This window comes from Tamandua tetradactyla, chromosome 14 (assembly GCF_023851605.1).
Source record: "Tamandua tetradactyla isolate mTamTet1 chromosome 14, mTamTet1.pri, whole genome shotgun sequence".
NCBI classification, from domain to species: Eukaryota; Metazoa; Chordata; class Mammalia; order Pilosa; family Myrmecophagidae; genus Tamandua; species Tamandua tetradactyla.
In genome coordinates this window covers 80059270-80072168 of record NC_135340.1, presented here as the reverse complement: position 1 = coordinate 80072168, position 12899 = coordinate 80059270, and the positions used below count along the sequence as shown (strand labels likewise).

The following is a 12899-nucleotide window of genomic DNA, read 5'->3' as shown; positions in this document are numbered from 1 at the left end:
TTTTCCCCACTGGGCCAGTACCTTTTTTTGTGTTCTACCCAATGCCTTATATATTACAAGTTTTTTTTCACTTTGGCTGTAGTAACACAAAATATTTCTAACCTTGTGTGAACTCCAGAGATTGTTCACCCTGCTGTTTCCTTGTCCTTGGGCAGTTTCTACATCAACATCAGCTGAAGACTCAAAGGGAAGGGAGGAACCCTGTACACATTTTTGAATCTCTCTCCCTATGCAGCTGTCTCCTTTCCATATAGCTCTCTCATCTCTGATATTCTGCCCTGTAAATTCCTTTTATTTTTTTTTATTGTACATAATAAACATACAGACATTTTTGATATACGAACTTTCTATACATGGTGGATCTCAATATCAGGTTGTGTATTCATCACCATGATCTTTTTTTTTGAACATTTGCATCTCTACAGCAAAAGAAAGAAAAAAGAAAAAACTCATACATTCCATACCCTTTACTCCTCCCTCTCACTGACCACTAGTATTTCAATCTACTCAATTCATTTTAACCTTTGTTACCCCTATGATTTATTTTTTATCCATATTTGTTACTCATCTGTCCATACTGTAGATAAAAGGAGGATCAGACATGAGGTTTTTATAATTACACACAATCACATTGCAAAAGCTATATATATATATTTATTTAATTTATTTATTAAAAATAAGAAACAAAATAAAACATACATAATCAGTAATTCACAATACCATCACCTAGTTGCATATTCATCATTTCTTAGAACATTTGCATTAATTCAGAAAAAGAAACAAAAAGACAACAGAAAAAGAAATGAAACGAACACAGGAAAGAAAAAAAAAAGATTATACCTATCATACCCCTTACCCCTTGCCTTCATTGATCACTGGCATTTCAAACTAAATTTATTTTAACATTTCTTCCCCCATTATTTATTTTTATTCCATATGTTCTACTCATGTGTTGACAAGGTAGATAAAAGGAGCATCAGACACAAGGTTTTCACAATCACACAGTCACATTGTTACAGCTGTATCATTATTCAATCATCCTCAAGAAACATGGCTACTGAACACAGCTCTACGTTTTCAGGCAGTTCCCTCCAGTCTCTCCATTACATCTTGAATAACAGGATGATATCTACTTGATGCATAAGAATAACCTCCAGCATAACCTCTCCACTCTGGAATCTCTCAGCCATTGACACTTTGTCTCATTTCCCTCTTCCCTCTTTTGGTCGAGAAGGTTTTCTCAATCCCTTGATGCTAAGACTCAGCTCATTCTAGGGTTTTTCTCAATCCCTTGATGCTGAGTCTCCGCTCATTCCAAGATCTCTGTCCCACGTTGCCAGGAAGGTCCACACCCCTGGGAGTCATGTCCCACGTAGAGAGTGGGAGGGTGGTGAGTCTGCTCGTTGTGTTGGCTGGAGAGAGGGGCCACATCTGAGCAACAAAAGAGGCTCTCTTGGGGGTGACTCTTAGGCCTAATTTTAAGTAGGCTTGACCTATCCTTTGTGGGGTCAAGTTTCATATGAACAAACCCCAAGAGTGGGGGCTCTGCCTATAGCTTTGGTTGTCCACACTGTTTGTGAGAATATCAAGAATTCAACTTGGGGAAGTTGAATTTCTCCCCGTTCTCACCACTCCCTGAAGGGGGCTTTGCAGATACTTTTCCACTCACTGATCAAATCACTCTGAGACTCATTGGGGCATCACTCTGGACAAACCAACAAAATCTCATGTCCTACCTGAGATTCCAAGTACTTATGGTGTTCAATCAAACTATCTACATAAGTTATATTAGGAAATGCACTAGTCAAAATATAAATTTTCTACCAAATAAACATTTTTTGCTTTAGTCTCACACATATGTTGAAATTTTAAAATATTAATTACCATCTATTTTCAGTACCCTACAATAATGACATGCCTTTGTTCTTCCTCGTGCAAAAACATTTTTAAAATTGTACCTTGTACCTTTCACTATTATTATACACTCTAGGCATTCCTAGATTATACCATCTCAATCTTTAACATCTTTCTTTCTGATTTCAATATGTTCCCAGCCCTCCTCCCTCTATCATTCTCTCATGCAGCTTCATTCAGTGTTTTAACATGATTATATTACAGTTAGGTAGTATTGTGCTGTCCATTTCTGAGTTTTTATGTCCAGTCCTGTTGCACAGTCTATATCCCTTCAGCTCCAATTACCCAATATCTTGCCCTATTTCTATCTCTTGATGGTCTCTGTTACGAACAAAATATTCCAAGTTTATTCACTAATGTCAGTTCATATCAATGAGACCATACAGTATTTGTCCTTTAGTTTTTGGCTAGTCTCAGTAAGCATAATGTTCTCGAGGTCCATCCATATTGTTACATACTTCATAAGTTTATTCTGTCTTAAAACTGCATAGTATTCCATCATATGTATATACCATAGTTTATTTAGCCACTCATCTGTTGATGGACATTTTGGCTGTTTCCATCTCCCTGCAATTGTAAACAATGCTGCTATAAACATTGGTGTGCAAATGTCCGTTTGTGTCTTTGCCCTTATGTCCTCTGAGTAGATACCTAGCAATGGTATTGCTGGGTCCTATGGCAATTCTATATTCAGCTTTTTGAGGAACCGCCAAACTGCCTTCCACAGTGGTTGCACCATTTGACATTCCCACCAACAGTGGATAAGTGTGCCTCTTTCTCCACATCCTCTCCAGCACTTGTCATTTTCTGTTTTGTTGATAATGGCCATTCTGGTGAGTGTGAGATGATATCTCATTGTGGTTTTGATTTGCATTTCTGAGGTGGCCAGGGACGTTGAGCATCTCTTCATGTGCCTTTTGGCCATTTGTATTTCCTCTTTTGAGAAGTGTCTGTTCAAGTCTTTTTCCCATTTTGTAATTGGATTGGCTGTCTTTTTGTTGTTGAGTTGAACAATCTCTTTGTAAATTCTGGATACTAGACCTTTATCTGATATGTCGTTTCCAAATATTATCTCCCATTGTGTAGGCTGTCTTTTTACTTTCTTGATGAAGTTCTTTGATGCACAAAAGTGTTTAATTTTGAGGAGTTCCCATTTATTTATTTATTTCTTCAGTGTTCTTGCTTTAGGTGTAAGATGTATAAAACCGCCTCCAATTATAAATTTATAAGAAATTTCCCTACATTTTCCTCTAACTGTTTTATGGTCTTAGACCTGATGTTTAGATCTTTGATTGATTTTGAGTTAACTTTTGTATAGGGTGTGAGATACGGGTCCTCTTTCATTCGTTTGCATATGGATATCCAGTTCTCTAGGCACCATTTATTGAAGAGACTGTTCTGTCCCAGGTGAGTTGGCTTGACTGCCTTATCAAAGATCAAATGTCCATAGATGAGAGCGTCTATATCTGAATACTCTGTTTGAGTCCATTGGTCAATATATCTATCTTTATGCCAGTACCATGCTGTTTTGACCACTGTGGCTTCATAATATGCCTTAAAGTCAGGCAGCGTGAGACCTCCAGCTTCGTTTTTTTTCCTCCAGATACTTTTAGCAATTCCGGGCACCCTGCCCTTCCAGATAAATTTGCTTATTGGTTTTTCTGTTTCTGAAAAGTAAGTTGTTGAGATTTTGATTGGTATTGCATTGAATCTGTAAATCAATTTAGGTAGAATTGACATCTTAACTATATTTAGTCTTCCAATCTGTGAACACGGTATGCCCTTCCATCTATTTAGGTCTTCTGTGTTTTCTTTTAACCGTTTCTTGTAGTTTTCTTTGTATAGGTCTTTTGTCTCTTCAGTTAAATTTATTCCTAAGTATTTTATTCTTTTAGTTGCAATTGTAAATGGAATTTGTTTCTTGATTTCCCCCTCAGATTGTTCATTACTAGTGTATAGAAACACTACTGATTTTTGAATGTTGATCTTGTACCCTGCCACTTTGCTGTACTCGTTTATTAGCTCTAGTAGTTTTGCTGTGGATTTTTCAGGGTTTTCGACATATAGTATCATATCATCTGCAAACAGTGATAGTTTTACTTCTTCCTTTCCAATTTTGATGCCTTGTGTTTCTTTTTCTTGTCTAATTGCTCTGGCTAGAACTTCCAACACAATGTTGAATAACAGTGGTGATAGTGGACATCCTTGTCTTGTTCCTGATCTTAGAGAGAAAGTTTTCAGCTTTTCCCCATTGAGGACGATATTAGCTGTGGGTTTTTCATATATTCCCTTTATGATTTTAAGGAAATTCCCTTGTATTCCTATCTTTTGAAGTGTTTTCAACAGGAAAGGATGTTGAATTTTGTCAAATGCCTTCTCTGCATCAATTGAGATGATCATGTGATTTTTCTGCTTTGATTTGTTGATATGGTATATTACATTAATTGATTTTCTTATGTTGAACCGTCCTTGCATACCTGGAATGAATTCTACTTGGTCATGATATATAATTCTTTTAATGTATTGCTGGAATCGATTAGCTAGAATTTTGTTGAGAATTTTTGCATCTATATTCATTAGACAGATTGGTCTGTAATTTTCTTTTCTTGTAGTAGTTTTGTCTGACTTTGGTATGAGGGTGATATCGACTTCATAGAATGAGTTAAGTAGCCTTCCCTCCTCTTCAGTTTTTTTGAAGAGTTTAATTGGTACTAATTCTTTCTTGAATGCTTGGTAGAATTTACATGTGAAGCCATCTGGTCTTGGACTTTTCTTTTTGGGGAGCATCTTGATGGCTGATTCAATCTCTTTACTTGTGATTGGTTTGTTGAAGTCATCTGTTTCTTCTTAAGTCAATGTTGGTTGTTCATGCCTTTCTAGGAAGTTGTCCATTTCATTCATGTTGTCTAGTTTATTAGCATGAAGTTGCTCATAGTATCCTCTTATTACCTCCTTTATTTCTGCAGGGTTATTGGCTATGTCTCGTCTTCCATTTCTGATTTTATTTATTTGCATCCTCTCTCTTTTTCTTTTTGTCTGTTCTGTGAATTGTACCCACCATGGGCTCTTTGAATTCTCAACTCTGGTTCCTTAACTCAAAGAGCTCACCAAATTTAGTTTGTGTTCACGCTTTCTGTACTACAGCCTGAAATTCTGTCCAGGCATCAAATTGAGATAGTTGTATGGCTTACCACATTTGTTTCCCTTCTCTCAGGTATCACAGCTCTACAATGCCAGTAGTCCAATGTCTAAAGATCATATACATACATTTTTTTCTATTTTTTAAAAAAATTTTTTAAGGTGGGTGCGTAAACCTAGTCCCTATTACTCCATTATGGCCAGAAGCAGAAGTCCATCAGTCATATTGGGACAGTTATTACTGTAGCAATGGTGATATTTTCTAAGGAAAAATGTGATCCATGGCCTGCCTTTCTTTTCCTTCTATCCTTTTTATTTCTCTCCCTCCCTTTCTCCTTTTCTTCATAATTCAATACAAAAGCCATTAGGTGGTACCAAGCTAGGTCGACATTCTTACTAGCAGGGTTTGAAGGGGGGTGGGATGGTAACTCAGGTGTCAGAGCCGGATTGAGGTAAGAAAGGCTCCTTGGGTTGGGGGAGTGTGTGTGACTGGGTCCTTGACATGAAATGTTAGAGTCTGAGTGGGGTGAGAAAATGTCCGCATGACCCTGCTGTCAGAGCCGAGCAGGGTTAGGATTCACTAGCACTGCCCACTGAGAGAACCTGGGAACAGTAACACTTCAGTAGCAATAAATAACACTTAGTGCCCTTGTATTTTTTTTCTAATACTGTTCTTTACAAAAGAACCAAGTTCTCCTGGAAAAATAGCTGGTTCCAGGACTGAGTAAGAGATGAACCTGTGTTATCTTATGTAAATAATAAGGTGCTCACAGATTAATGCTCACATGCCAGAAGGATATAGAAGCCAGATTGAAGGAGTTTCCACTGGTCGAATTTGGGAGGTTTGGGGGCATCAAAATAAATAATCATTTTAGCCCTAAGTGTAAATGGAAGCTATGCCTAGTGAGTGAAATGTTGATGAGGAATGATTATCTACATATTCTCAAAGTACCTTTCCACAAATACTTATTTTTGCAAAGGGAAGGAACAATCCTTTATAGTGGAGAAACGTGGCATATACAACCTCACTTAAATGATCAAGCGTAATTAGCATCACCAGTAATGGGACAAATTGAAATTGTATACCTTCTGAAAGAATTCAGTGACGGGAACACACTTTTGTGGTATTACTGCCAAAAACCATTACCCAAATCTAATCATGAGTAAACATCAGACAAACTCAAATTCAGAGACATTCTGCTAAATAGTTGACTTGTGATCTTCAAAGTATCAAAGTGATTGAAGGAGACTGAAGACACGTGATGACTAAATGCAGTGAAGATCTTGGATAATGGACTCTAGATGAGATGATAATACTGTTAATTTCCTGACTGGTGGTTGTATTGGGGATGCAGGAGAATGTCCTTGTTTGTGATAGTTACATACTAACATATTCAGGGAAGACGAAGCATCATGCCTACTACTAACTCTCAAATGGTTCAAGGGGAAAAGTTCTTTGTATTATTATTTAACATTTTTTTAAGTGGGAAATTATTGTAAAATAAAAAAACTTTGGTCATGGGGGAGGGGTTATGCCTTTGTATATTTATTTATAAGCATAGATATCACAGTCATAAACTGGTTAAAGCATCCTCACTAAGAAGAAAAGTTTTTATAAATGATTTTTCATTAGCAGGTTTATTTTGTATTATTAGCAGTAGGTTTAGCTTATGAAAAACCTTATAAAGCTATACTCAATTTAATTACACTTTATACATTCAGTGAATTCATTAAATTTGGATAGTACTAGGAAACTTAATACATGTCCCATAAATATATTTTTTACTCATGGTATATGGTAATATTTAGGCTTTTGCTTTTCTTTCTTTTTCTTAGCTTTGTCAGACCCGAGTAGTAGACTTTCTACTTCTCCTCCTCCTCCAGCAATTGCAGTACCCTTGCTGGAAATGGGATTCTCTCTCCGGCAGATTGCTAAAGCTATGGAAGCCACAGGTAAGATATGTTCTTAAATATATCAGTATATGCAGATATGAGAAGCTATATCTTATTGAAGGCAACATATTTTTAAGAGTCCACAAAACTTGGTAACTTCTTAAATGCCGTATTTGGTTATAAGGATGTTATGGCAAACTGTCTTAAACTCACAGCATGTGTAGCTAATTACTTTGCCAAAAGTCATTATCAATCCCTACCTCATATCCTATACAAAAATTAACTTAAAGTGATCAAAGACCTAAATGTAAGAGCTGGTACCATAAAACTCCTAGAAGAAAATATAGGGAAACATCTGCAAATCTAGTGCAAGGAGGTAGCTTCTTGCATCTTACACCCACAGTGTAAGTAACACAACAAAAATAGATAAGTTGAAACTCCTCAAATTGAACACTTTTTGCTTTGAAGGGCCTTGTCAAAGAGGCAGCCAAACCAATGGGAGAGAATATTTGGTAACTATATACCTGATAAGGTTTGATATCTAGTGTATATAAAGAAATGCTACAACTCGACAATGAAAGGACAACCCAGTTATAAAATGGGCAAAAGATACGAATATACATTTTTCTAAAGACAAAATACAAATGGCTAAAAAGCACATGAAGAAATGTTCATATTCGTTAGCTATTAGGGTAATATAAATCAAAACCACAATGAGATATTATCTCACTCCTTTAAGAATGGCAGCTCTTAAACAAACAGGAAACTACGAATGTTGAAGAGGATGTAGAGAAATTGGAACACTTATGCACTGCTTGTGGGAATGTAAAATGGTACAGCCACTGTGGAAGACAGTTTGGCAGTTCCTCAGAAATGAAATATCGATTTGCCCTATGATCCAGCAATTCTGCTACTGCTATACTCAGTATATACCCATGTACTGGTTTAGAGGATTTATGTCCCATAGAAAAGCCATGTTTTAATCAAAATCCCATTTCATAAAGTTAGAATAATCCCTATTCAATACTGCATGTTTGAAACTGTAATCTGATCATCTCCCTGGATGATGTGATTTAGTCAAGAGTGGTTGTCAAACTGGATTAGGTGACAAGATGTCTCTACCCATTTGGGTGGGTCTTGATCAGTTTATTGGAGTCCTATAATAGAGGAAACATTTTGGAGAATAAGAGATTCAGAGCAGAACGACATAGCCACGAGAATCAGAGTCCACCAGCCAGCAACCTTTGGAGATGAAGAAGGAAAATGCCTCCCGGGGAGCTTGATGAAACTGGAAGCTGGAGAGAAAGCTATCATTTGATCCCATGTTCACCATGTGCCCTTCCAGCTGAGAGAGAAGCTCTGACTGTGTTCGCCATGTGCCTTCTCACTTGAGAGAGAAACTTTGAACTTCATCGGCCTTCTTGAACCAAGGTATCTTTCCCTGGATGCCTTTAATTGGACATTTCTATAGACTTGTTGTAATTGGGACATTTTCTCGGCCTTAGAACTGTAAACTAGCAACTTATTAAATTCCCCCCTTTAAAAGCCGTTCTTTTTCTGATATATTGCATTCCGGCAGCTAGCAAACTAGAACAACCCAGAAGAACAGAAAGCAGGGATATGAATGGACATTTGCACACCGGTGTTCATAGCAGCATTATTCGCAATTACCAAAAGATGGAAACAATCCAAGAGTCCTTCAACAGATGAATGGATAAACAAAATGTGGTATATAAATATGGTGGAATATTATACAGCAGAAAGTAAAATGAGGTCCTGAAGCATGTGACAACATGGATGAACCTTGAGGACATAATGCTAAGTTAAATAAACTAGACACAAAAGGGCAGATAGTTTGACTTCACTAGTATGAATTAGCTAGAACATGTAAACTCAAGAGTCTTGAAATATAGAATATAGGGTACTTAGAGATATACAGAAGCTAGAGAAGGCGGAGCAGTTATTAACAAGGTGGAATGTAGATGTTTGGGAATGGATAGATGTGATGGTAGCTTGTTATTGGGATTATAAGTAATAGTGCCATATTGTAGGTGAATTTGATTGAAAGTGGTTGTTTAATATATGTCACCAATTAACATTAGAAACAAATAGGTTCTTGCATGAACTATTATAAATGTATGACACTTGCACAAAGAGTTAATAGAGTATATATGGGAGAAAATTACCTATTGTAAGCTATGAGCTATATTTTACAGTAATACCTTAATATTCTTTCAACAGTAACAGATGTTATCACACCAATACTAGGAGTCTATAACAGCAAGGGATAAGAGATATGGGGTGTTTGGGTTTTCCTTTTTTGAATATCTATCTGTTACTTTTCTCTTTGGAGCAATGAGAATTGTCTTAAAAAAAAAAGTTGGTTTCATACTTTTTTCCCCCATCCAGGTGCTAGAGGAGAGGCTGATGCCCAAAACATCACTGTCCTTGCCATGTGGATGATAGAGCACCCTGGGCATGAGGATGAGGAAGAGCCCCAGTCAGGCAGCACAGCAGATTCAAGGCAGGGAGCAGCAGTTCTAGGCAGTGGTGGGAAGTCGAATGATCCTTGTTATTTACAATCACCAGGAGACATACCATCAGCTGATGCTGCTGAAACGGAAGAAGGCTTTAGTGAAAGGTGAAATTCCAGTTTCTGTAACTGTTTCATGTGTTAAAAATGGTGACCCTAAAAGTCACATTTATTTTTCCTCATAAATGCTTCTAATGATGTATAAAGTTGATAATTGTAGGTAAATGAAAAGGTGGGCATTTCAGTTAAAAGTTTATGCTTTTGTGAAAGTAGAAATGACATGACAGATTTTGACATGACTAGATGATTTCATGGAAAGAAAGAAATTCATACTTTTTGTGCAAAATTGAGCTGAAAAGAAACTGAAACTTGACAGTAAAATAATATAAGCATAATGATAAAGCAATTTTATGTCATATAAGTGATATAAAATGGAATATTCACTTCAATATTAGAAATTGATTTAATTAATGCATTAGCTAGAAATGGACTTTTAAATCTTTCCTGCCTTTTCCTATAATTAAATTTATATTTTTATCTCTTCTATAGTTTTTTCTTTTATTTTTTTATATTTAGATTTTTTTTAATTGTGAAAAATAGCCTATATACAAAAAAGCAATAAATTTCCAAGTACATTTTAACAAGTAGTTATACAACAAATTTTGAAGTTTGGTATGGGTTTCAGGTCCATGATTTTTCATTTTTTCTTCTAGCTGTTCCAAGACACTGGAGACCAAAAGAAATATCAATATATTGACTCAGCAGTCATATTCATTTGTTAAATCCCATCTTCTTTATTACACTCTTCCTTCTCTCTTTTTTTTTCTTTTCTTTTGTGAAAAATAACATGTATACAAAAAAGCAACAAATTTCAAAGTACATTACAATAATTACTTGTAGAACATATTTCAGAGTTTGGTATGAGTTACAATTCTACAATTTTAGGTTTTTATTTCTGCTGCTCTAAGGTACTAGAGACTAAAAGAAATCTCAGTATACTGATTTAGTACTCATACTTATTTGTTAAACCTGACCTTCTCTGTATAACTCCGTCATGTTTGATCCTTCTGTCACTCTTTGGGGGTACTTGGTCTATACCCATTCAAACTTTTTCATGTTGGAAGGGGCTGTTGACAATATGGAATAAGGGGATGGAACTAGTTGCTGTTTGGGAGAGGCTGGCCCTTCTGCATTTCAGAATTTATCTGGTCCAGGGACCCATCTGGAGATTGTAGGTTTCTGGAATGTTACCCTAGTACATGAAACCTTTGTACAATCTTATATAATATATGCCCTAGGTATTCTTTAGGATTGGCAGGAATGGTTTTGGTTGAGGTTTGGCAAGTTATGACAGTAGCAGTGTCTAACTGAAGCTTTCATAAGAGTGACTTCCAGAATAGCCTCTTGGTTCTATTTGAGCTCTCTCAGCCACTGATACCTTATTTGTTATACTTCTTTTCCTTCTTTTGGTCAGGATAACATTGTTGATCCTATGGTGCCAGGGCCAGACTCATCCCTGGGGGTCATCTTCCATGCCACCAGGGAGACTTTTCATCCCTGGATGTCATGTCCCACATAGTGGGGAGGGCAACGGTTTCACTTGCAGAGTTGGGCTTAGAGGGAGAGGCCACATCTGAGCAACAAAAGACGTCCTCCAGAAATAACTCTTAGGCATACCTACAGGTAGACTAAGTTTCTCTGCTACATATATATATAAGCTTCATGAGAGCAAGCCTCAAAATCAAGGGCTTGGCCTATTGATTTGGGTGTACCTAATGTTTGACACAGTATCGGCATTCCCTGGTGGTAAAGTTTAATAACTCCATATTGTTTCCCCCGTCCCTCAAGGGACTTTGCCAATACTTTTTAATTATTTGCTTAGTATACTCTGGGATGTATCAGGCAGTATATTATATAGTTTTTAATATACAGTATAATACTGTTTTTTAAAGACGTAAAGAGAATTGTGTGATAATACCTAGCCTAAAATGAGATATAAGAAAATATTCTGCAATTTCCCCTAAAACATTTTCCCCTTTAGCACTTCTTATGACTTTAAATCTTAGTTTTCATTTTAACTATGAAGTCACATTGTTACCAAGATTTGTGTTTTTTATCATGCAGACTTTTCTAACAAGCTCAATTAATATTTTCTTAACTGATTTTGAAATATTTGTTTCTACTAGGCAGAGATTCCCAATCATTTCAAATTATAAATACTTATTCATTTAGTATTTAGGTTAAGGACATATCTAACTCTCATTTAAGTTGAAATGTGCATTGATCATCATTTTATTGCTAACATAGTTCAAAGTCAGAAAAAATATTGTTAAGTTACCAGAATTTGACATATTTGTAACTAAGGAGTTTTACAAGGGGCAAAATATGTTTCAGTATTTGTTTATCTCAAACATTTTTTCACAGTGATATTTGTAAGAAAACTAACACATAAGCAAGATTGCACCAATGATTTCTTTTCATAATATTTTTAAAATCTATGTTGCTTTTGAACTTGAATTTGTAGCCCTGAAAATCTGGATCATACAGAGAATGCTGCTTCTGGAAGTGGACCACCAGCTAGGGGTCGCTCAACTGTAACAAGAAGGCACAAGTTTGATTTAGCTGCACGCACATTGCTAGCAAGAGCAGGTAATTATTTGTTTCATGCCCTTCTCTAGGTGAGAATATCATATATATATATACATATATATATATATATATAATCTTTTTTGCATGGGCAGGCACTGAAAATTGAACCCGGGTCTCCAACACAGCAGATGAGAACTCTGCCTGCTGAGCCACCAAGGCCTGCCCAAAATATCATATATTTTGTCTTTTATTTTAAAGTCAAGTAAGCGCAGTGCTAAAGAAGTAGGTTAATAACACTAAGTGCTCAACCCCACCACATTAATAGAACAAATATTTGCATATTTCTGCACATTAACATAATTTTACATAATTGAAATCATAGCATCTATTCGTAATTTATTTTTCAGTTTCCTCTGGGCACAGAAGGCAATACTGGTCACATGTTAGATATTGAGAAATTTTGTAAATGTTCTTTCTGCTCTCAGCCCACTTAAAATTTAAGAAGTGCTGATGCACCGGGCCATGGTGGCTCAGCAGGCAGAGTTCTCACCTGCCATGCCGGAGGCCCAGGTTTGATTCCTGGTGCCTGCCTGTGCAAAAAAAGAAGTGATGATGCATGTTTAATATTTAACATTGGTGGTGAGAAGGAGTTGGAAAGGGCACTGTGCCAAATAAGTAACTGTGCCAAATAAGTAGGCACTGGCTTTCACAGTGTACTCTGTGGGTCTGTGGGCTTCACTACTAGGTAAGGCCCCAGATAAGCAAATGTAATTTTTCTCATTATGTTAGTGAAGATTTCTAGGATTATGTTCTGGGTATATAAACTGTAAGT

General features: G+C 36.4%; 1 protein-coding gene across 12 annotated transcripts in view; it reads left to right on the top strand.

Moving 5' to 3' along the window:
* HERC1 (HECT and RLD domain containing E3 ubiquitin protein ligase family member 1) overlaps nt 1-12899 on the top strand; it is a 291819-nt gene that overhangs the window by 208174 nt on the left and 70746 nt on the right. For all 12 annotated transcript variants that reach the window (XM_077128149.1, XM_077128154.1, XM_077128157.1 and 9 more), the window contains 3 exons: nt 6889-7005; nt 9355-9586; nt 12003-12127. In XM_077128149.1, coding sequence (XP_076984264.1) covers nt 6889-7005; nt 9355-9586; nt 12003-12127 — 474 coding nt within the window. The remainder of the gene's footprint in view (nt 1-6888; nt 7006-9354; nt 9587-12002; nt 12128-12899) is intronic.